This window comes from Macaca thibetana, chromosome 10 (assembly GCF_024542745.1).
Source record: "Macaca thibetana thibetana isolate TM-01 chromosome 10, ASM2454274v1, whole genome shotgun sequence".
Classification (NCBI taxonomy): Eukaryota; Metazoa; Chordata; class Mammalia; order Primates; family Cercopithecidae; genus Macaca; species Macaca thibetana.
The window spans coordinates 52,737,581-52,762,107 of record NC_065587.1 but is presented as its reverse complement, the minus strand read 5'-3'; the positions used below and the strand labels follow the sequence as shown (position 1 = coordinate 52,762,107).

The 24,527-nt window shown below is 48.3% G+C and overlaps 1 protein-coding gene across 27 annotated transcripts in view; it reads right to left on the bottom strand.

Moving 5' to 3' along the window:
- Positions 1 to 17,743: 17,743 nt before the first annotated feature.
- Positions 17,744 to 24,527, bottom strand: part of ZMYND8 (zinc finger MYND-type containing 8) — a 148,413-nt gene continuing 141,629 nt past the window's right edge. For 19 of the 27 annotated variants that reach the window (XM_050745139.1, XM_050745131.1, XM_050745147.1 and 16 more), the window contains 2 exons: positions 21,017 to 21,100; positions 17,744 to 19,288 (listed from right to left, as the gene is read on the bottom strand). In XM_050745139.1, coding sequence (XP_050601096.1) covers positions 19,152 to 19,288; positions 21,017 to 21,100 — 221 coding nt within the window. In that variant the 3' untranslated portion in view covers positions 17,744 to 19,151. The remainder of the gene's footprint in view (positions 19,289 to 21,016; positions 21,101 to 24,527) is intronic. The other 8 variants (XM_050745143.1, XM_050745153.1, XM_050745150.1 and 5 more) reach the window with 1 other exon arrangement.

The following is a 24,527-nucleotide window of genomic DNA, read 5'->3' as shown; positions in this document are numbered from 1 at the left end:
GCTGACAAAAGCTAACAGTCCACAGTCTTTAAGGTAAGAGTTTTAACTTGAATTCCTTCTGGATGACTCAGAGTTTCTGGGGAGTAAGGATAGTGTTTTTCTCATCTCTGTATGCTCATTGCCCATCACAGAGCCTGGCACAGATATGGCACTTAATGAATGTTGGATGGCTGAATGGATGGGTGAATGAGTAGATAAATGGTGGGTGGATGGATGGATGGATGGATGGATGGATGGATGAATGGATAGGTGAATGAGTGGATGGATGGATGGATGGATGACAGGTGGACAGATGGGTGGTTAGGTGGATAGATGGATAGATGGATGAATGGGATTTCATGGTCCCAAGCTTCTTGACTTCACTGTTTCCCCAGCAGTATGTTGCTGCTCTCCAGAACATTCTTAGAGTAACTGGACTATTCAGGACTCACATACAAAAATTCTTGGCCTCTCAGAAGTCCAACCTTGACTCCAGAACTTCCTGAGCAGCCCAGCAGAAGGATAGAGACCCACAGAAGTGCCCAGGTTGGCCTCAAGGATGAAAGAATTTGCATATCCAAGGGATTTAGAAGTCAGAGAGATACCATTTGGATTTTTTCCATTGCAAATGACAGAAACATTATCAAAATGGCTTAAACAAAACAGAATTCATCTGCTCACTTGACTAAAAGATTCAAGAATGTGTGACCTCAGACCCCTTCAAATGCAGAACTCAAGACCCATCTTTAAAATTCAATTTACTTCTCTGCATCCCTGGACTCTGTTTCCTGTTATTTGGCTTCGTTTGTAGGCAACATCCACATTCTTAGAGTGGAAGCTGTGGAGGGCATAATCCAACAAAGATTTTCATGAGGAAAGCATTGCTTAATTTTTAAAAGATAACTGCCTAGGGCCGGGCACGGTGGCTCAAGCCTGTAATCCCAACACTTTGGGAGGCCGAGATGGGTGGATCACGAGGTCAGGAGATCAAGACAATCCTGGCTAACACGGTGAAACCCCGTCTCTACTAAAAAATACAAAAAACTAGCCAGGCGATGTGGTGGGTGCCTGTAGTCCCAGCTACTCGGGAGGCTGAGGCAGGAGAATGGCATGAACCCGGGAGGCGGAGCTTGCAGTGAGCTGAGATCCGGCCACTGCACTCCAGCCTGGGCGACAGAGCGAGACTCCGTCTCAAAAAAAAAAAAAGATAACTGCCTAGGACAGATAATCAGGTTAAATGTATTATGTGAGTTAATAAATGTCCTTATTGTTTAAATATTTTGAGTTGTTTCTTCCTGAGTTACTTGCAGCCAAAAGCACTCCAACTTATATAGCACATAATAAATAGCATTACTAGTGGTTTTTTTTTTCTTTTTTTGGGGGGGGGGACAGAGTCTTGCTCTGTGGCCCAGGCTGGAGTGCAGTGGTGCGATCTCGGCTCACTGCAAGCTCTGCCTCCTGGGTTCATGCCATTCTTCTGCCTCAGCCTCCTGAGTAGCTGGAACTACAGGCGCACGCCACCACACCCAGCTAATTTTTTGTATTTTTTAGTAGAGACGGGGTTTCACTATGTTAGCCAGGATGGTCTCCTGACCTTGTGATGCACCCTCCTTGGCCTCCCAAAGTGCTGGGATTACAGGCGTGAGCCACCGTGCCTGGCCAGCATTACTCGTTTTTTCATATCACATGGGCTCCGATTTCTACTCAGGAAATCAGTCATTCATATTGCCAACAATTGGAGCAGGGCATTTCTTCATCAGATATTTATTGAGCATCCAAAATGCATTAGGCAGTGTCCCAGGCACTACAGACTAAATCTGAATAAGATTTGAGTCTTTCCAAAAAAAAATTGATCTATTTGACCACCTGAAAAAAAACATAAGCAGAGACAAAGGAACATTGAAATTCAGATCACAGATAAGAGCAAGAGTTAGTCCCCTAATCTCCCTCATACATAAAGAGCTCTTAGAAATCAATAGCAGGTCAACAACCAAATTTAAAATGATCAAAGGCTATGAACAGACTTTTTTTTTTTTTTTTTTTTGAGACAGAGTCTTGCTCTGTCACGCAGGCTGGAGTGCAATGGCATGATCTTGGCTCACTACAGTCTTCGCCTCCCGGGTTCAAGTGATTCTCCTGCCTCAACCTCCCGAGTAGCTGGGATTACAGGCACATGCCACCATGCCCAGCTAATTTTGTATTTTTAGTAGAGACAGAGTTTCACCGTGTTAGCCAGGCTGGTCTCGAACTTCCAACCTCAGGTGATCTGCCCGCCTCAGCCTTTCAAAGTGCTAGGATTACAGGCATGAGCCATAGCACCTGGCCAACATTTTATGTTTTTTAAAATGCAACTGGTTCTTGTTTTTTGGTGGTGGTGGTTTTTGGTGTTTGGTTTTTTGGTTTTGTTTTGTTTGGTGAGGGTGGGGGATGTTGTGTGTGTGCATTTTCTGGTTTTGATTGTTTTTTTAGACAGGATCTCACTCTGTTACCCAGGCTGGAATGCAGTGACAGAATCACAGCTCACCGTAACCTCAAACTCCTCAGCTTAAGCAGTCTCCCCATCTTAGCTTCCCGAGTAGCTGGGATTACAGACATGAGCCACCACACCCAGCTAATTTGGTTTTAAAGCTTATAAAAAGATGCTCAGGCCAGACATGATGGCTCACACCTGTAATCCCAGACCTTTGGGGGGCCAAGGCGGGAGGATGGCTTGAGGCCAGGAGTTCCATACCAGCCTGCAACATAGTGAGACCCCCATCTCTACAAAAAACAAAAATAAAAAAATTAGCCAGGCCTGGTGGTGCACGCCTGCAGTACACGCTACTCGGGAGGCTGAGGCAGGAGGCTCACTTAAGCCCAGGAGTTCAGGCTGCAGTGATTTATGATTATGCCACTGCACTCCAGCCTGAATGACAGAGTGAGACCCTGTCTCAAAAAAAAAAAAAAAAAAAAAAAACTCCGGTGCAGTGGCTTATACCTATAATCCCAACACATTGGGAGCCTGAGGCAGAAGGATCACTTGAGTTCAGGAGTTCAAGATCAGCCTGGGCAACGTAGTGAGACCCTGTCTCCACAAATAATTTTTAAAATTAGCCAGGTGTGATGGCATGCACCTATAGCCCAAGCTACCAGGGAGGCTGAGGTGGGAGAATTGCTTGAGCCCAGGAGGTCAAGGCTGCAGTGAACCGTGATCATGCCACTGCACACCAGCCTGGGTGATAGAGAGAGACTCTGACTCAGAAAAGAAAAAAGTTCAACCTCATAACAAGAGAAATGCAAATACATTCATTGTCCACATTAGTTGAACAAAAATCTGAGAGTTTCATGACTCACGGTACTGGTGAAGCTCATGTATTGAAAACAGTGAATGGATTACCTATAAGAGCACCTTATTTTAAAATTTTTTTAAGTTTTTATTTTTGTAGAAACAGGGTCTCACTATGTTGCCCAGGCTGGTCTCAAACTCCTGGCCTCAAGCGATCTTCCCGCCTCAGCCACCCAAAGTGCTGGGATTACAGGCATGTGCCATCTCGCCTGGCCCTATAGGAGCATCTTAAAGGTCAGATGTCAGCTTCGGAGGCTTTTCTGTCAATAACCTGTGGCCCTATGGAGCTTGTTTCCAGCCTTGGTTGCCCCCAGATGGCATCACTAGCCCTTTCTCTGTGTGCCCCACAGCAGTGGGTAAAGGCTGTGGCCATGTGGGATGTAGCAAGAAAGGCCCCCCTCTCAGCCCCCATTGCCCAGCACAAGGTGGTCTCAGTGGTCTGAGAGCCAGGGACCCCTGGGAAAATCCTGTTAACAAGTTTCAAAGTGGCTGGAATACATCCACTCATCCATGCTCCTACAGCTCACCCATTCGCAATTTTCAGTGTGATGAAGGCACTCTCCCATCTGTCACTCATCTGTCTGATTTCATCAGCCTCCTGTAAGCCGCTGTATTCCTTAAGTTCTTTTGAGACCAAGTCTCACTCTGTTGCCGAGTCTGGAGTGCAGTGGCATGATCTCAGCCCACTACAACCTCTGCCTCCCAGGTTCAAGTGATTCTCATGCCTCAGCCTCCCAAGTAACTGGGAGTACAGGTGTGAGCCCCCACACCCGGCTAATTTTCATATTTTTAGTAGAGATGGGGTTTCACCATGTTGGCCAGGGTAGTCTCGAACTCCTGATCTCAGGTGATCCACCCGCCTCAGCCTCCCAAAGTGCTGGGATTCCAGGTGTGAGCCACCGCCCCCGGCCCCTTAATTTCTTTTATATCCTTTTAAAGTTTATGCAAATATGATCATGTATTTCTTATGTCTTCTTCATTGTTACACAAAGGGTGGCATGTGCCATTGGCTTTTTTTCACTTAGCGATGTGTTTTGGAAATAGATCCGTGTTACGCACAGGTCTATTATTTACCAGGTGCTCGTTTCAGCTTCTGGATGCAGAGGTGACAATGAGCAGATGAGGCCCAAACCGTCACAGAGCGCAGGGAACTGGACAGAAAGCAGCCCCATTGACACTGGGAGGCAGCCTTTGCCGGGAGTCAGTCGGTCCCACAAGAAGAAAGGTTTTCGCCAGCCAGGAACAGGGAACCAGCACACACACCCCAGGCACGGCTTCGTTCAGGCTTGAGCCACCATCTGTGTCCGCTTCCAAGATCTGCCTTGAGGTCAGCAGGAGAGGAGGGGTCGTGGGAGCCTCCACAGGGAGGGGGAGGTGGGTCTTGGAGGCCTCAGTTAGCCAACTTCAAAAAGACCCGTTGAAAGAGGTTCCAAGAACAACTTCTTGACAGAGATGGCGGCATCTCTCCAGGGAACACTCAGGGGTCATATGGGGTCTCGGTGCTTGTCCAGGAGGTAAAATATTGAGGATCTTTTTTCTAGCTGAGATTTTAACTTTTGGGGCGCACAGCATGATACTGTTAGCTCAAAGACGGAGGCTGCTTTCCTCCCCAGTGCAGAGTCACTCCAGACAGTGCTGGAGTCCGGAAGCAAAGATTGGGCAAATGCAGCATAGACTCCCCGGAACAGCATGGGGGTTGCTGTGGACTCGCTGGTCACCTCTAAGGAGGTGACATTTGAGCTCAGACCAGTACGACAAGAAAGGCCAGGGACAGCATTCCAGGGAGAGGTGCAGGAAATCCACTGTTCCAGGCAGGACAAAGGAAGGAAAGGAAGCCGGTGTGGCTGGATGCCAAGGCCAAGGTCAGAGGGGGGGAGCATGATAGGGCGCAGGGGCAAGGCCGAGCCAGATCTGGTGGGACCCTATTCATTTTGGATTTTAAACTGTATTCTAACTCCAGTGAAAAGACATCTGAAGGTTTTAAGCAGGGTGCTTGAAACCAATCAGGTTTTAAACAGGAGGGTGCTGTGATGTGATTGATAGTCTCAAAATCACCCTGGCTGCTGTGGAAAGAATGGTTAGAAGGGGCAGGATGAAACGTCTGGGCAAGGGATTCCTTCATACATTTTAAATGGTTTGGGTTTTTTTTTAATTTTACAATTAATATAAAGTTTATTGCACAAATCTCAAGTATTTTTACATATGATTATGCTGGGATAATTACAGCACCCAGATCAAGATGGAAAATGTTTCCAGGCGAAAGGCTGGCTCCCTCGCACCCCTGCCCAGTCTATGTCCGCGTTCCATGACTGTTCTGGTTCCTGTCGCTAATATAGTTTGGCCTGATCTAGAACTTCATATAAATGGACTCAGAGCGTAATCTTTGGTGCCTGGCTTCTTTGACTCAGAATGTTTTTGTGAGGTACTCCTGTTGTTGCATTCTGGGAAGAGGAGAATTCGCGTTAAAAAACGCTGGACCATTTTTCCCCAATATTTTGAGCCTTATGATGCAAGCTCGGCGCCCGAGAAGCTGTGCTCATCTTCAACCACCAGAGGGCAGTGCGGCTCCACAGCTGGCCCAGCAGCCCGCAGGTGCCACCTGAAGTGGGACCAGGAAGGAGGAATAACGCAAGCCTTCCGAGAAAGGATTCCGAAGGCGTCTGCTTTGGGCTGCGCCGGGCTACGGGGATTGCTCTGATGATACTGCAGCACCGTCGACGATATGTTAGACCCAGGAGGTCATGGTAAGGTGACCTTCTACAGTGACCACAGTCTATGCAGGAGGTAGATGGACACTGTAGTGGCCTCGAGAGTGGCCCAGCCACCTACAAGGCTGGGAAACGCTATTCCTGCACTCTGCCCAGCTTTAGACATGGACCGCGCCAGTGTTTAATAATATAATTGTAATAATGGTTTAAATTGTCCAGGAGAAATGTTAGGTTGGTAGGTTTGTTGGTTGGTTGGTTTGAGATAGGGTCCCAATTTGTTGCCCAGGCTGGAATCAAGTGGTGCGATCACAGCAGCCTCGACCTCCCAGACTCAAGTGATCCTCCTACCTCAGCCTCCTGAGTAGCTGGGACTACAGCCGTGCACCACCACACCTGGCTGATTTTTTGTATTTTTTGTGGAGATTTTGCCATGTTGACCAGGCTGGTCTCAAACTCCTGGGCTCAAGCAATCCACCCACCTCAGCCTCCCAGAGTGCTGGGATTACAGGTGTGAGTCACTGAGCCCAGCCGAATTTATTTTTATATCCAGAAGTTCATTTGAGAATGATGATAAGCCGGCTCTGGCCAAATGCTGATTTTAAAATTCGACCATTTGGCCGTGTGCAGTGGCTTATAATTCCCAGCATTTTGGGAGGCCGAGGCAGGAGGATCGCTTAAGCCCCAAAAGTTTGAGGCTGCAGTCATGATCACACCACTGCACTCCAGCCTGGGTGACAGAGAAAAGCAAGATCATGTATCAAAAATCTCAAAAAAAGGCCGAGCCGGGTGGATCACTTGAGGTCATGAGTTCAAGACCAGCCTGGCCAACATGGTGAAACCCCGTCTCTACTAAAAATACAAAAAAATTAGCTGGTCATGGTGGTGTGCGCCTGTAATCCCAGCTACTCAGGAGGCTGAGGCACAAGAATCACCTGAACCCAAGAGGCAGAGATTACAGTGAGCCGAGATCACGCCACTACACTGCAGCCTGGGTGACAGAGTGAGACTCCATCTCAAAAGAAAAAAAAAAATCTCAAAAACGAAAAAAAACTCAACCATTAAGTATTTGGTATTTGTTTGGGGTTTTGGTTTTGGTTTTGGTTTTGGTTGTTTCGCTGCTCTGTTGCCCAGGCTGGAGCGCAGTGACATGATCTCGTCTCACTGTAGTCTCCGCCTCCCGGATTCAAGCGATTCTTGTGCCTCAGCCTCCTGAGTAGCTGGGACTATAGGCGCGTGCCACCACACCTGGCTAATATTTGTATTTTTAGTATTTTTAGTAAAGATGGGGTTTCGCCATGTTGGCCAGGCTGGTCTTGAACTCCTGGCCTCAAGTGATCCTCCCACCTCAGCCTCCCAAAATTCTGGGGTTACAGGCATGAGTCACAGCACCCAGCCAAGTATTTAGTGTTTGGTAAACTCCAGCTCTAGGTGATGGGGGAGCCTCTTTGCCCTTGATCCCCTACCCCACTCCGTGGGAATCTGGGCCCACAGAGATCTACCCACCTCTGTGGTAGGTCTCAGCCCCTGAAGTCTACTGGCCCCCTTGTGGGGTAATAAGAAATGCGTAGTACATATTACATCAAGACCCGGTACAGCACATGCATACATGTGTGTATAAATAGGCGTGTATGTATATCATGTATGTGTGCATAACTAAGTTCCACAAAGCAATGCTTCCCAAACGACTATGACACATCCTGTAATTTTTCCATCCTGCTCTGTTTTTCAGTGATGCAGGTTCCAATCTGCAAAATCAATTTCACAACCCATGGATTGGAAAACACTGGTTTAGAACAAGGATTGGCAAATAAGCTCATCCACGTGATTGTTTTCATAAGCCCCATTTAACAGAGGGTGAAACTGAGACTGAGGAGGTGTCGTGGCTTGCCCGTGGTTCACAGCTGGAGGAGGGCAGAGCTGAAACTCCGATCCTGCACTCTCTGACTCAGGTTGCAAGCTCTGGTCCACAGATACATTTTATTACTCTTCACATGATTTTTTTTCAAACTTTGACCTGATTCTATAAAACTTGGGTGATTTCACTCGAAATGTAAATTTTCAACTTCTCTAAAATCCAAGTGGATCCCTGGCCTGCATTTGCACATAAGCAGCTAAAGCCATCCCACGGCTGCCCCTGCGAGCTGACTCGGGGGCTCTCCAGGTTGACCCGTTCGCCACAGTCCTCACCATGCTGTGTTTTCTTTTTTCCTTTGTTGAGACAGAGTCTCGCTCTGTTGCCGAGGCTGGAGTGCAGTGGCACAAGCTTGGCTCACTGCAACCTCCAACTCCCGGGTTCAAGCCATTCTCCTGTCTCAGCCTCCCGAGGAGCTGGGATTACAGACATGGGCCACCACGCCTAATTTTTTGTATTTTTAGTAGAGACGGAGTTTCACCATGTTGGTCAAGCTGCTCTCGAACTCCTAACCTCAGGTGATCCACACGCCTCAGTCTCCCAAAGTGCCGGGATTACAGGTGTGAGGCACTGCGCCCGGTCACCATGCTGTGTTTCCTCCCTGACATCCCGAAGTCAAGCATCGGTCGCCATTGATCCACACAGCTGCCCGCTGTTATTCTCATAGTGGAGAAATATTTTTTCCATCAAAAGTGGAAAAATAAAAACTAAATCAAGGGGCTTGCATATTTCAAGAAAAGCAATAGTGGAACACGGTGGCTCACACTTGCAATCACAGTGGTTTGGGAGACTGAGGTGGGAGGATCGTTTGAACCCAGGAGTTTGAGACCAGGCTGGGCAATATAGTAAGACCCCATCTCTACAAAAATCAAGAAGTAACTGGGCGTAGTGGCACGCACTTGTGGTCCCAGCTACTCGGGAGGCAGAGGCAGGAGGATGGCTTGAGCCCAGGAGGTCGAGGTTGTAGTGAGCTCTGATTGTGTCACTGCACTCCCACCTGGGCAACAGAGGGAGACCCTGTTTCAAAAAAAAGAGAGAGAGAGAGAAAAATAAATGCACAGATTATTCAAACACGTGTTTTGTTGTTGTTGTTGTTGTTGTTGTTGTTTGGTTTTTTTTGGTTTTTTGAGACAGAGTTTTGCTCTTTCTCCCAGGCTGCAGTGAAGTGGCGTGATCTCAGCTCACCGCAACCTCCGCCTCCCAGGCTCAAACAATTTTCCTGCCTCAGCCTCCCAAGTAGCTGGAATTACAGGCACTCACCATCATGCCCGGCTAATTTTTGTATTTTTAGTAGAGACGGGGTTTCACGGTGTTGGCCAGGCTGGTCTCGAACTTCTGACCTCAGGTGATCCACCCGCCTCGGCCTCCTAAAGTGCTAGGATTATAGGCATGAGCCACCGCGCCTGGCCTCTAACATGTTTACTATACAAAGAAAGCATGTCTATGTGAGTGTTACCCCAGCCTGTTTCCCTAGCTTATATCCCTGCCTGGGTCCCGGGAGAAAACCCCAGCTGAACTCACTCCCCTACGTCCACGTCTTGTCTCTTTTGTCCACAGCTGTGTCCCCAGCACCTGAAACACAGCCCAGTGAAGAATAAGTCCCTAGTTAATAATTAACTTGTGGCTTTTATACAAAAGTTTCTCCAACGATGACAAAGATGTAGTCATGGTTAAGAGCAGGCATTTTTTGTGTCGTTAGACTGGGTTCAAGTCCAGCTTCCGCTACCCACAAGCTGTGTAGCCTCAATCCCTCTGTACCTGATGTCCTTTGCTGCAAAATGCAGGTCATTAGGATGCAATGTGCATAAATTGCCTGGAGCACAGGCGATGCTGTGTATGTAAATGAAGTTTCCTTCTTCATCTCATCAAGGTGAACCAGGTCAATACTCAGCTGTCTTAACAAAGCTTGTAGGACCCAGCTGGCCCAGGCTTAGGCTATCTGCGGGACCAGGGAGGCGAGTTTTCGATTAACACCACAATCTGAAAAGAGTGCCCTGGGCAGATGAGAGCCCTAGACCAGGTGGCAAAGCCACGGGTTTCATCCCCGGTCACATGTACAAGAACCCACCTGACCATCCTTCTGGGGTAGTTTTCTGAACTAAATTAAAAAACGGCTGCGTCCAGTGGCTCACACCTGTAACCACATTACTTTAGGAGGCCGAGATGGGAGGATCACTTTAGGCCAGGAGTTCTAGACCAGCCTGGCCTACATGGTGAAACCCTGTCTTTACTAAAATTACCAAAATTAGACGAGCGTGATGGCACATGCCTATAATCCCAACTACTCAGGAGGCTGAGGCCCGAGAATCGCTTGAACCCAGGAGGTGGAGGTTGCAGTGAGCCGAGATCACGCCACTGCACTCCAGCCTGGGTGACAGAATGAGACTCTGTCTCAAAAAAAAAAAAAAAAAGAAAAAGAAAAAACTAAAAACTTATTCCTCAGGCTCTCTTCAGCCAGGGTCTGATATGTTCAAGGTTCCACCCATCAGCTGTATTTGGTACTGATTAAGTGGGAAGAAAGGTGACTGCACGTGGACTATCCCACGTGTCGGTGTGGACCAGCCCAGGGCCAGCGTGGTTCTGGCCTCAGTGCATCTGTTTCTTTGCAGCCCAGTCCTGTGCGGTGGCTTCAGTGGTTTCCTGGAAGCTCAGACCTGATGGGTTTCTACAGCTCTCCATGTGAGCCCGTAAATACTGTTTTGGGGTTTTTTTTGTTTTTATTGTTTTTTTGTTTTGTTTTGTTTTGTTTGTTTTGTTTTGAGATAGACTCTCGCTCTGTCGCCCAGGCTGGAGTGCCATGGCACGATCTCGGTTCACTGCAACCTCCGCCCCCCGGGTTCAAGTGATTCTCCTGCCTCAGCCTCCCGAGTAGCTGGGATTACAGGTGCGTGCCACCACGCCCGGCTAATTTTTGTATTATAGTAGAGATGGAGTTTCACCATGCTGGCCAGGTTGGTCTTGAACACCTGACCTCAAGTGATCTGCCTGCCTTGGCCTCCCAACATGCTGGGATGACAGGCATGAGCCACCGTGCCTGGCCTGTAAATACTGTTAATGCATCAGTGAGATCAAGCCCATGAGTCTGGGATAAGTCATGCACAGATGATGGGTATTAGACCGGACATACACAATTGTGGGAGGAGCTGGGAAATGGGGGTCTGAGGAGGGATCTGGAGTCACCAAGAAGGCGATCTGAGAAGCTGTAGGGCAAGTTCAGAGGACTCAATGGGAATCTGTGGCCTCTGCAGCCCAGCAGCTGATGACGGGCCAGGTGCTGACATGCAGGAGTCAGGAAATTGACCTGGATGCGGAGTGGCGGAGAGCAAGGACAAGCTGGAGCCTGCTGGCGCCACTTCAGTTATCTGTCCCACATCTAACCACAGCGACCTTGCAACAGCAGAGGCTGCGGCTTCCTTACAGCCTTGGAAATCTCACACAGCTCTTCTTTTGGTCAGCTCTAACTGGGAACCACTCGAGAGCCAGGATTCTGGGAAATGTGGTTCCAGCCTAGCCAGGTTGGCACGGAACTGACCGGTGCACTTACTAATGCCTTGTGCTTAAACTGGTTGGGTGAATTCTGCTCTCTACCACTGACCTGGCTGACAGAGACCTTGGACAGTTCTGCAGTGGGTACTGTCATTGTTTTGTCCACACAAGACCTTTTGTTTGAATACTTTCCCACTGTATGAGTCTGCACCAGAAGAGGCTTGAATCTCACTTTCCCTGCCTCCCTTGCAGTTAGAAGTTTAGCCATGTGGCCTAGGCTCAGCCAATCACATACACCCAGGTGGCACCCAGGCTCAGCAATCAAATTCCCCTGATATGGGTCGGCTCTGTGTCCACACCCAAATCTCATCTCGAATTGTAAGCCCCATATGTCAGAGGAGGTGCCTGGTGGGAGGTGATTGAACTGTGAGGGCGGATCTCCCCCTTGCTGTTCTCGTGATAGTGAGTTCTCACAAGATCTGATGTTTAAAAGTAAGGCACTTCCCCCTTTGAACTCTCTCTCCTGCCGCCGTGTAAGATGTGCCTTGCTTTCCCTTTGCCTTCTGCCATGATTGTAAGTTCCCTGAGGCTTCCCCAGCCCTGCAGAAGTGTGACTCAATTAAACCTCTTTTCTTCATAAATTACCCAGTCTCAGGTAGGTCTTTATAGCAGTGTGAAAATGGACTAATAAAACACCTAAAAAGCGCTTAGGCTCAGTCAATCAGATGCACCTACATGGGACCTGGGCTCCGCCAATCCAGATACATCCACATGTGAAAGCAATGGAAGTGGATTCTGATGCATGGAATCCAACATGGCAAGGAGGCAGAAGGGTCATGCCCAGTGTCACTAGAGAAAGTCACAGTGTTTGAGCCCAGTGGGGCAGTGATGTGGGAAGTCTTTATTTTTTTTTTTCCAGATGGAGTCTCGCTCTGTCGCCCAGGCTGGAATGCAGTCGTGCAACCAAAGCTCACTGAAGCCTCCACCTCCTAGGTTCAAGTGATTCTCTTGCCTCAGCCTCCTGAGTAGCTGCGACTACAGGCGCGCACCACCCTGCCCCCGCTAATTTTTGTATTTGTAATAGAAACGGGGTTTCACCATGTTGGCCAGGCTGGTCTCAAACTCCTGACTTCAGGTGATCTGCCCGCCTCAGCTTCCCAAAGTGCTGGGATTACAGGTGATAGCCACCATGCCTAGCCAATGTGGGAAGTCTTAACACAAAGGTCCTGCAATGTAATCTGGACATTGTTTGTGGCTGTGCAATCTCCTAATCCATCTCTCCGGCCCTCCCAGGGATTTGTGAGCCACTCAATATGCTTTAACAAATGCCTTTTCTGCTCAAATTAGCTGAAGTGGATTCTGTTATTTGCAACTAAAAACCTGACCCCTCCTAATTCATGTAGCCCCCAAGTCTCAGTTTCCCAAGCTGCACAAAGAGTGGAATAACCACCCCAGTGGGCAGCTAAGAGGGGCCTGGGGAGTCATTCTGTGAACTCACCACGGTGTCACACACACGGGGCTAGTTGTGACTACGGCAGTGTTGTCTGATCACTCACTGAACTGGCTTGGGAAGTAAGCAGACTGGTTTGAGTCCCGGCTCTGCAGTGACCTTTTGTGTGACCTTGAGCAAGTTGCTTCTTTCTCTCTGAACCTCAGTTGCCTCAATGAGAGAATGGGCCTGTTACAAGGGCCTGCTCCATGTAGGAAGTTATTACAAAAACCAAAGGATTACAGCATGGAAAGTCTCAGCACAGAGCCCCACATGGCACATGCCCACATCAGCGACACTTGGAGGAATATAGGTGATCTTTGCTTCTCTAGACTAAAGAAAATAAGAGTACAGATGGGGTCCTGGCGTACCCTGATATGAACGTGGCAACTAAATGCTGACCTTTGGAAAACTCAACTCTGATTAATGCCACTGGATTACATAGTTTAAAATGGACGGTCAGCCAGGCGTGGTGGCTCATGCCTGTAATACACTTTGGGAGGCCAAGGCGGGTGGATCATTGAGGTCAGGAGTTCGAGACCAGCCAGGCCAACATGGTGAAACCCCCGTCTCTACAAAAAATACAAAAATTAGCCAGAAATCGCCTGAACCTGGGAGGCGGAGGCTGCAGTTAGCCGAGATCGTGCCATTGTACTCCAGCCTGGGCAACAGAGTGAGACTCAAAATAATAAAATAGACAGCCAGGCACACTGGCTCACACTTATAATCTCAGCACTTTAGGAGGCCGAGGTGGGTGAATCACTTGAGCTCACAAGTTCAAGACCAGCCTGGGCAACGTGGTGAAACTCCGTCTCTACAAAAAAATTAAAAAATTAGTTGGGCATGGTGGTGTGTGCCTGTAGTCCCAGCTACTCGGGAGGCTGAGGCAGGAGGATGGCATGTGCCTGTAGTCCCAGCTACTTGGGAGGCTGAGGCGGGAGGACGGCGTGAGCCTGGGAGGCGGAGGTTGCTGTGAGCAGAGATGTCGCCACAGCACTCCAGCCTGGGTGACAGAACGAGACCTTGTCTCAAAAAATAAATAAATAAAATAATTGGGTTCAGTCCCCTCGGAAAGAAACCCCCTTCAGGTTCTACTCAATGGTCAGCCCCTCAGAGAGGGCTCCCAGTCACATCATCTCCCTACCCGCCTCCCTCTCTTTATTTACCTTCAGTGCATCTTGCCCCCCGGGATTATATTACATGCATACAGGTATCAAACTGCTTCCCAGTGAGAGTGTCAGATCAATAGGGACAGAGACCGAACCTGTTTTGTCCACCACTGTGTCACTACTGAGGACGTGACTCCTACAGAGAGCTCAGTGCACAACTGTCTCCGGAATGCAGGGTTTTGGCCCACGTGCTCACTGTCCCCAGTGGGCCTGATCTCTCCACAGGCTGCAGTTTTGCCTATGGCCACCAGATGGCAAGCGTGCTGGACTGCATGAAAAGGTCTGAGCCAGTTCCTGTCTCAGTCATTGCCAAAGGAAACCAGTAAGGACCTGGCAGCTTCTGCCAGCTTCTGCCAGGTTCACCAGGCCCCATTGTGTCTCCCTCTTCTTCTCCTCATTCCAAAAACACTCAACCCAGAGTGGAACCTTCAAGCCCTTCCCCTCCTACCTGGCCTCTCACTGACCCGCTGGTGTGGCCTGAGAAGTAAGCAGATTAGAGAGTGTTCTAATGAGGTGGAGTGGATTCTGTTATTTGCAACTAAAAACCTGACTCCTCCAAATTCATGTAACCCTTGAGTCTCAGTTTTCCAAGCTGCACAAAGAGTGGAATAACCACCCCAGTGGGCAGCTAAGAGGAGCCTGGGGAGTCATTTTGTAATGGTGCTCACTGCAGGGCCATTTGCCGTGGCCAGAGTTTGGGGACAATCTGAACGTCCACCAGCTGGGGGCTGGCCACATGCACTATCCCCTGTTCACATAGCAGACATCACACCCTCTAAAAATGGATGGAGGTGCTGTTGAACTGCACCGATATAGATCAATACTCAAGGCTTCAGATTAAGATTTAAAAAAAAAAAAAAAAAAAAAAAAAAAAAAAAAAAAAACGGGGCAAGGGGACAGGGCAGAAGAGTGTGTATAAAATGCTACCATTTATGTAGAAAAAGGGGGCTGTAATCCCAGCACTTTAGGAGGCCAAGGCGGGCAGATCACCTGAGGTCAGGAGTTACAGACCAGCCTGGCCAACATGGTGAAACCCTGTCTCTACTACAAATACAAAACTCAGTTGGGCATGGTGGCAGGTGCCTTTAATCCCAGCTACTCGGTAGGCTGAAATGCAAAAATCGCTTGAATCCAGGAGGTAGAGGCTGCAGTGAGCTGATATGGCACTACTGCACTCCAGCTTGGACGACAGAACTAGACTCTGTCTCAAAAAGAAAAAGAAAAAAGAAAGGAGTAGAGAAAAATGTCTCTGCATTTGTTTGTAAATGCAGACTGTCCCTGAGGACTCTGTGGGAATGGGGATTGGAGGGGACCAGGTGGCAGGGAGGGAGAGGCTTTATACTCTGGGCCCTTTCGTATCTTCAGATTTGAGTCATGTGGCTGTTTTATCTGGTCAGATGAATGGTAAAACTAAAAGCAACCATTTCTCTATCCTCGAGTAAGCAAGCCACTTCTTCCCTGGATGTCTTTGCTTCTAAGAGAGGTTGTCGCAGAGGCTGGATGGGAGGTGCAGTGGGACCTTCATTGTGTCCAAGCCCTGGGGACACAGCAGGAAACAGAGACAGCCCCTTCCTCACCCAGCTCACATTCAATTGGGACGCACAGGAGAAGGTATAAATCCCCACACCCCTTGCTCAGGGATATGAAGAAAACATTGGGGCATGAGGGGCCAGTGGGCGGGTGGCTATTTCAGAGGTGACAACTGAAGAATCAGGTGCCAGCCACAGAAGAGGGTGTCCGGTCGAAGTAGCAGAGAGTGCAGTTGAGACAAGAAAGGCAGGAGCTGAAAGAAGACAATGGATGACCCCTCGTAGCCACGGCCCCTCCTCTCTCTGGTCTTCAGGATGAAATGAGACAAGAGAGGGAAGGTGCACACACATGCCCAGGAACGCGAAGCTAACATTCTTCTCACTTAAAAAAATGACTTGGAGGCTGCATGCAGTGGCCCACGCCTGTAATCCCAGAACTTTGGGAGGCTGAGGCAGGCGGATCACCTGAGGTCAGGAGTTTGAGACCAGCCTGACCAACAAGGAGAAACCTTATCTCTACTAAAAATACAAAATTAGCCGAGCATGGTGGTGGACACCTGTAATCCCAGCTACTCAGGAGGCTGAAGCAGGAGAATCGCTTGAACCCGGCAGGCGGAGGTTGCAGTGAGCCAAGATCGCGCCACTCCAGCCTGGGCAACAAGAGCAAAACACCATCTCAAAAAAAAAAAAAAAAAAAGACTTGGGAGGCCAAAGTGGGTGGATCACCTGAGACCAGGAGTTCAAGACCAGCCTGGCCAACATGGCGAAAACCCCATGTCTACTAAAAATACAGAAATTAGCTGGGCATGGGTGGTGGGCACCTATAATCCCAGTTACTCGGGAGGCTGAGGCAAGAGAATCGCTTGAACTCGGGAGGCAGAGGTTGCAGTGAGCTATCACGCCACTGTACTCCAGCCTGGGCAATGGAGACCCTCCCTCCAAAAAACAGACGAACATCCAGGTGCCATGGCTTACACCTGTAATCCCAGCACTTTGGTAGTCTGAGGCAGGCAGATCACTTCAAGTCAGGAGTTCAAGACCAGCCTGGGAAATATGTGAAACCCTCGTCTCTACTAAAAATACAAAAAAAATGAGCCGGGCATGGTGGTGCGCGTCTGAATCCCCGGCTACTCGGGAGGCCGAGGCACCAGAATCGCTTGAACCCGCGAGGCAGAGGTTGCACTGAGCTGAGATTGCACCACTGCACTCCAGCCTGGGCGACAGAGCAAGACTCCGTCTCAAAAAATAAAAAAAATAAATAAATTTGTAGACAGTCTTGTCTTCCTGTGAAGAATGAGAGGCCCACCCTGACAGGGCTCCTATGCCCTGCTCACCATCTGTCCCCAGTAACTGAAATGGTGCATGGCTCATGACAGGTCTCCTATACTACTTGAGTAACTGAGCGATCGTTGTCCCCATTAGGGGACAAGTTTGATGAAGGCAGGGACCCGACTCCTTGAGAACCATGGGATCCTCAGTGCCTGGGCAGTGCCTGACGCCATGCGTGTTTGCTGATGGGCACAAATGCATTTATACCCATGAAGGTCAACCTCCCCTGCCGGCCATGTCACATCTTGGCCCTGGGCACAGGAAGGGGTTTGTGGAGATCTTTTCTGGGGAGCTACTGGATTCCAGAGAAGGAACACTGCTGCCCAGGAAACCAAACCTCAGCCTTGCAAGCCGGCTTCATTCTACTCATACCCTGTGCACTTCTAGCCAGGCCCAGAGCCATGGACCAGGGAACCTGTGCAGGGCCGGGATCCTTGCTGCCCACGGGAGGCCTGTTAGCTCAGCCTCCCTGCTGGCCTCAGGAAGACAACTCCCTCCTCTCCCAACTGTCTGACGAGGACTGGCGTGGGAAGCACCCACTAGGGACCATTCTCTCCAGTGTGCCCACCACCTGGCTGTGGGGGGTGTTCGTGACCTCTCACGGCCCCTTCTGGGTTTGGTCGTGCAAACCTGACACAGCCATCCCGACCAAATGGAAAACTGCAAATTCGAGGACGACCACGGCGTTTTTCCAAAACAGTTTAATTAAAAAAAGGTAAAGAAATCTGAAAAAATCGGGGGGTGGGGGAAGGAATGGGAAAACCCAAAAAAGCATACCGTGTGAGTCTACTGGCTCAGTGACAAAGAAACACCACCATCAAAAAGATATTTAAGTTTAATACAAATTTTATACAAAGAAAATGTGAAAAAATACTTCCATATGCTAAAAGCAATTATGCTTCACAAATAAGGCCAGCTAGGCTATTTTTTTGTTTTTTTGACAACTGCAATTCACAAATGTTCTTTCTCTCCTGTTTTCTTCTAATACTCTCTTCTTATTTCTTCTCTAATATGGGTAACTAGCTGGAAACTGTACAGTTCGCATCCTCTTATCAACAATGAAGAGAAAGTAAACAAGACTAAAATGTACAACAAAACGTACTGGAATGATATCGTACAATTAATTTTCTCATATACATACATCACCTTTTGCTTTTTGATCAATGCTTTTTGTTTTACACAACATACAAAATGGCTCTACAGCATACGTAGTGTACGGACAGCATGATGGGGCCTTGCTTTCTCTCATACTGCCTGTGTTTCATGCTTACATAAAAACGTGAAATTCCATCATATAAATAATACGTACATGCTTCATCCCAGACTCAAACGTCCTCTGCGTGCACCTTGCCTTTGAGTCCTTGCTTCCAAGAAGTGCAGCATCTCTGACCAAGTGTGTGTGAGTGTGTTTAAAGGAACCACAAAGCAAAGATTTCTTTTTTTCAGAGTTCATGATCCTAACACTTTCTATGTTCTCCTCTTCTGTGACTGAGCTGAGTGGGGCTTGTTTCAGTTTCTCTTCTGTAAACAAGGACATGGTTTTTTCCCTTTTAGGAGTAGAGTCATCATTTCAATCACGTGAAAGAAACTAGCTTCTCCCTGTGTCCGTCTGGTCCGGAGAGCTTGCGTTTTAGGAACGTCGTAACGTAGTAGCTGAAAGGGGCTAACGGCTTGACAGGATAGACTCTGTGCCGAAACTCCCGATCCCAACATGCTGTGTAGACACACGAGTGAAAAACGGCTCGCCCTCCCCTGGGTATCCAAGGATGAGGACATGAGTGTGAAAGTGGTCCCCGGGCCCAGTATCCATTCCATTGTGTGACTGACAGGCTAACTGACCATCCCTTCTCCAATACCAAAACATTCTTTTTGTTGTTGGGGTTGGTTGGTTTTTTTTAATTGTTTTTCTTTTTCTTTTTTTTTTTATAAGTTAAAGTTAATACAAATATAAAAAGGGGAAGGTCCTCTAGGTTTCAATGACATCCACAAATTATACATTATTTACACCTAAAGCACAGGGCTCGTATGGGTGAACAGTTCGCAGTCAAAGCCGATGCCGGGTGTCCTGTAGTGTAGCAGCCCCTGCGCCGGGGGCTCAGGCTCAACTGAGGGTTTTGTCATTCTCAAGTCTGAAAGTGGCTGTTCTCCTCCCTTTGTTGTTTCTTCTTTTCCTGGCGTCTGGGTTTTTCTCCAGTGGGGTGGGTGGTTTGTGTCCCGACTCGCTGCTAGTCCCAGAAGGTGTCCAGCCGAGACTCTTTCGGGAGGAGGCTCTTCGTGCTGGTACTGCTGTTGTGCTCGGCACGTGTCGATCCCCTCTTCTCATCGCTGCTGCTCCAACTGGATTTACTACTCCGGGAATGGTCTGAGGAGGAAAACCAATGTGTTTAGCATGCCTGCCCACCTGTGCCTGAGCATAACTATCCTGCAGTCTGACCTGCCCTTCCTGCATAGGAAACCACCTTCCCCTCCCCACTGATGGTTCAAACACTGCCACCACTGACTGCCCTACATCTGTGGGTCTGGAGAACAGAAAGGCAGCACAACTTATTTTTTAGGATTTAACAACAGTCAGTTGGAAAAAACAGTAGGGTGTCATGCTCACAGAGAATAAAGATTTGTGAACTGCCAAGGAAGGCATTTCTTGTGCCGTGTCTGGAACCGTGTACCCTTACTACATCACTGAACGACACAAGCACCCCATGCACTTCTGGGTCCAACCTTGGCTCCTGGAGAAAGATACCGAAATTTGGCATGCAGTCTACTTCCGTCAGTGGGATTTCTTTTATCCATGTATAGGCTACTTGAAAATGGACTTACAACCAAATCACACTTGTCCACCCAAGGGAGAGGATCATGAAGGAGAAGAATGGGTAAGTCCACCTGGGAACACAGACCCACTGACTCCTGGTAAGGACAACCTTATGGGTGACTGAAGGATTCAGAACCAGAGTAAGACCTAGGATGGCTTCAAGGACACATGGACAAGGAGCTGAGTAGTGACTAAGTAAGAAATAAATGAAGAAGCTGAAGGAAGAGCCAAATGAGGTGTCTGTGAAGAGCACTTTAGCCAACAGCCCAGGTCTGCAGGCTCCGCTGGACGGCTGACTGGGAGAAACTTCCAGCCAAGCCCTAAGATCCCATCACATCCTGGATCATTTACTAAGTTCAGACAGACTGGGACAGAATTATTTTTCAATTTCTTAAGGTGGGTGATAATGTTTGGTTGAAAGAGGTTGAGGGAATGAATGGAGTGGGCCAAGGAGGGGACCACGCTACTACCTAGCGGGGCTGCATTTCTTGCTGCCTGGTAAAAAGGCGTGTGTGGGTAATCATGAGTTCTGGAAGATAAGCCGTGAAGAGAATGACAAAGATCTCCAAAGTCATGTAGTTACTCAGGAGAGAACTCTTCTTAGTCACTTGCATCAGTGACCAAAAGGGAGCAATACTATGGCAGGCAGAGCTGGGGGCAAAGGCAAAGTCTTCTTAACAATCCTCAATCTGCCTTCTTATGCCTTCTTCCCTTAGCCGCCAAGCTTATGCTTTTAGTTCTTCGGAAGGACTCTGGGGAGTGATCCAGTTGGTCATCCCGATCCGTGAGAATATCCTACAGTGATGTGGTCAAACCACATCAAGTCCTTCCAGCTCTGGTAAGGGCAGAGACCACCGGCGGGTACTAGAAGAAATGGGACCAGGGCCAAGCTGAGTTCAGTCTCTCTCTCCCAGAACCAGGCTGACCAATGGAGGGATCTGCAGGCCCTCACTCCTCATATGGAGAGGACACGGGACACTGGCTGCCATAGCCAACCACCACAGGAGGGAATCAGTGTTCATCTAGGACCCTTTATGAACAGAGCGAGGACGATCTCCATCAAGAAGCCAGGCCACATGCTCGCTCTCATTTCCTAATGCAGTTTGTGATGGCGACCAGAGGCACAGCAAAGAAGAAACATTGCAAAGGAAGACCCACCACTCAAAAGAACAGGAGAAGACACACCCACAAAGAAAAAACACACACAGACACACACAGAACGAGCCTTCTGCATGCCAGGAAGAAGCCCCGGCAGCTTCCGTGAGACAGGGTCATACTTACACTTCTGGGCGGGGTAGTTGGGGTGCGGCTGGTGGTCTGTGGTGGTTGGGGCATAGGCAGGTTGCTTGTCACACCTTTTGCTAACTGAAGAGATAGCACAGGTAGCCTCAGAGTCTGTCAGAGAGCTGGAATTCCGCACAACCCCGAGTGCTTACTATTTTTGTTCATCAACAGGCTACTGTTATTAGAACCAGTTGGCACCTTCATTCACGTCACCATTGTCCAACTTTAATGCAAGCACAGGAGACTAAGGCTCTTTAATAATGCATATCAAACCACAAACAGGATCACTGGACACAGCACAGCATTACAGGTAGGAAATAAGGTATACAATGACATAAAAGCAACTCAGCATTTTGTAAGCCACAAATTCTCAGAACCACTAGCTCTGCCAATAGCCTAATTCAACCATGGGAAACGGAGGTGGGCACTAGAAACATGCTAAGGTTGAAGGCACCATCCCAGAAATCCAGACAACTTAAGGCAAGTAATAACATCAACTGCCCACAGTGATAACAGAATAGGGAGGAGAGGATGGAGAAGGCATACATTATGAGGAGGACTGAGGAAGGGGCTCCAGATGAGGTGGCAAGTAAGCTAAATTCTCAGCTATGATGGTAGCACACCAACAAATCACCTCTGAAATCAAAGAGTCAAAAAACAGTGATATGAAAGGAGTCTCCATAAATAACTGATATGGTGAGAAGTTTCATAGGAAAACAATTGAAAGTAAGATCAAGAGAAAAAACAGAAACTCTAGGAAAAAGTAAGGCTGTAAAAGAATGGAAATATAATCACAGTACACTATGTGACTCTGCCATGAATGATATGGTCATAATCATGTAAGTAAGAATTGTCACACTGCAACTTTCTAGACTAAGCCAACAGACAAGAGTGAGGCTTAACTGCAGTTATAGAACAGAATGCACATGTTCTCAACCTTGACAACGGGAAAGTCACAGGGCAGGTGGGAAGGCTGGCTACGACAGGGGTGGGAGAGGTGAGGAGAAGATGGGCTGCCAAAAGAGGGGTCAAGAGATATCTGTAGCAGATGAAACAAAAGGGCTAAGGAGGCAGGTGTTTCATTGGAGCAAGGTAGCACATAAAATAGTAACCTCAGTAGTGTGGGAAGAGGAAGAGTAACTCTCACCTTTTAAAGCTGGAAGTCAACAAGTAATATCTAAAGATAAAGTCAAGAAATAGAGGTATAGGCAAGTACATTATTTATTAGTAAGGGGGTAACAGGAGGACCAGAATGAGCAGTGCAAACTGGAACTAGGAAGAGTTTTTCCCTGCACTATTTTATTCTCTGCAACTCTGTGCATATATATCTTTAACTAAAAGCTTAAAATGAAAAGACGAACAGGAGACGCCCGTGCCCACATACTAAGGGAGCTCATACCCCTACTAAAATTCTCTCCCTTCCAACTAAACTTAGATGTACTGTCCTAGTACCTGATGCACATAAATAGCACAGGAGCCTTGATGTTTTTAAAACCCATGCTCCTTCTAGATATGTCACGTGCGCTGTCACCAGAAAGCAAGTGCTGGCAGAAGTAAAGTGAGACGGATGAGGAATTAATTAGAAGGGGATCAAAATTGAGGACGTCTTTCTGCTTTGACGTGACCTGTCAACACAAACTGCTTTGGTGAGAAAATCAGGAAGACTGAGAAGACCGAAGGCTGCCTTCCCGCACAGACCCCTGTGGCCTCCCTGCAGCTTCTCACTCACACTCTCAGAATCACTGCGGCACTGACTGCAAAACGCACTTTTCCTGCCAGTTTCTGACCATGGGCTCCACGGTGCTCTCACAGTGCCCAGCCTCTTTCCAAGTCCTAAATGTGGGACTAAATCTCTTGTTTTTGAGACACAGTCTCACTCTGTCGCCCAGAGTGGAATGCAGTGACGTGATCTCAACTCACTATAACCACCGCCTCCTGGGTTCAAGCAATTCTCCTGCTTCAGCCTCCTGAGTAGCTGGGATTACAGGGGTGAATCACCATGCCTAGCTTATTTTTTATACTTTTAGTACAGACAGGGTTTCACCATGTTGGTGAGGCTGGTCTTGAACTCCTGACCTCCAATGATCCGCCCACCTTGGCCTCTCAAAGTGCTGGGATTATAGGCATGAGCCACCACACCTGACCTAAATGTGGGGCTAAATCTCTTTTAGTGTATCCCTGGGTGTACCTCAATCTTTATCTAAACCCTGGAGAGGAGGCCCTTTTTGACATGAAGATACCATGATTCTAGCCAATCTGGTTGTCTTTTAAGAAGAAAGTCTCTGCTGCTGACCATGGTGGCACAGGCCTGTGACCCCAGCTACTCAAGAGGCTGCAGTGGGAGAATCGCTTGAGCTCAGGCCAAGTTCAAGGCCAGCCTTGGCAACAAGGCAAGATCCTGTCTCTTAGGTTTCAAAGCAACATTTAGAATTAAAAATGTCAGCTGGGCGTGGTGGCTCATGCCTGTAATCCAAGCACGCTGGGAGGCCGAGGTGGGTGGATTGCCTGAGCTCAGGAGTTTGAGACCAACCTGTGCAACACGGTGAAACGCCATCTCTACTAAAATACAAAAACTTAGCCAGGCGTGACGGTGTGCACCTGTAATCCCAGCAACTCGAGCGGCTGAGGCAGGAGAATCACTTGAACCTGGGAGGCGGAGGTTGCAGTGAGCCAAGGCTGCACCACTGCACTCCAGCCTGGGCAACAGTGCAAGACTCCGTCTCGAAAAGTAATAATAATAATAATAATAATAATTTAAAATGTCCATGACTGTTAATGGCTTAGGGGGATGGTGGAGTATCAGAACAGAAACTGTATCATATCAGCGGCAGAGTGTGTAAAGAAAGGGAAATGGAGACAAAATGAAATGACTTTTTTTTTTTTTTTTAAATATGAGGTATCATTCTGTTGCCCAGCTGGAGTGCAGTGGCTATTCACAGGCACTCACTGCAGCCTCAAAACTCCTAGGCTCAAGTGACCCTCTGCCTCAGCCTCTCCAAGCAGCTGGGACTACAGGTGCACCCTCCCTCTAGAATAACAACTCTAGAAGAGACATCTAACTGGGTTGAGGAAGGAGACAGGACAGGTCTTACGCTGTGCCATTCAATATGGTAACCACTACAGTAAGATAAAACGTTGAATTCCATTCCTCAGTCACACTAGCCACAGTTCAAGGCTTCAGCAGCGACACGTGGCTAGTGGCTACCATAGTGGACAGCGCAAATATGGCCATCGTCACAGAACGTTCTATTGGAGATGCAAGGTGTCAAGGAAGGCACTTGGAGATAGATGAGGATATTTAAGTGCCTAGGAAGAAAAGCAGTACAGAGTGAGAAATTTGGCTACAACAAGGATGCAGATGCCTTTGAATGGCAGGAGAGAAGGACACAGCACACCTTGCAGAGGGCAGAGGAGCAGCCCTGAGCACCCAGGGATGGTGATGCAGGGAGAGATGCAGAGAGGTCCAAAACAGAGCAGAAAACTTGAGAAATGGCCAGTATGGACGATG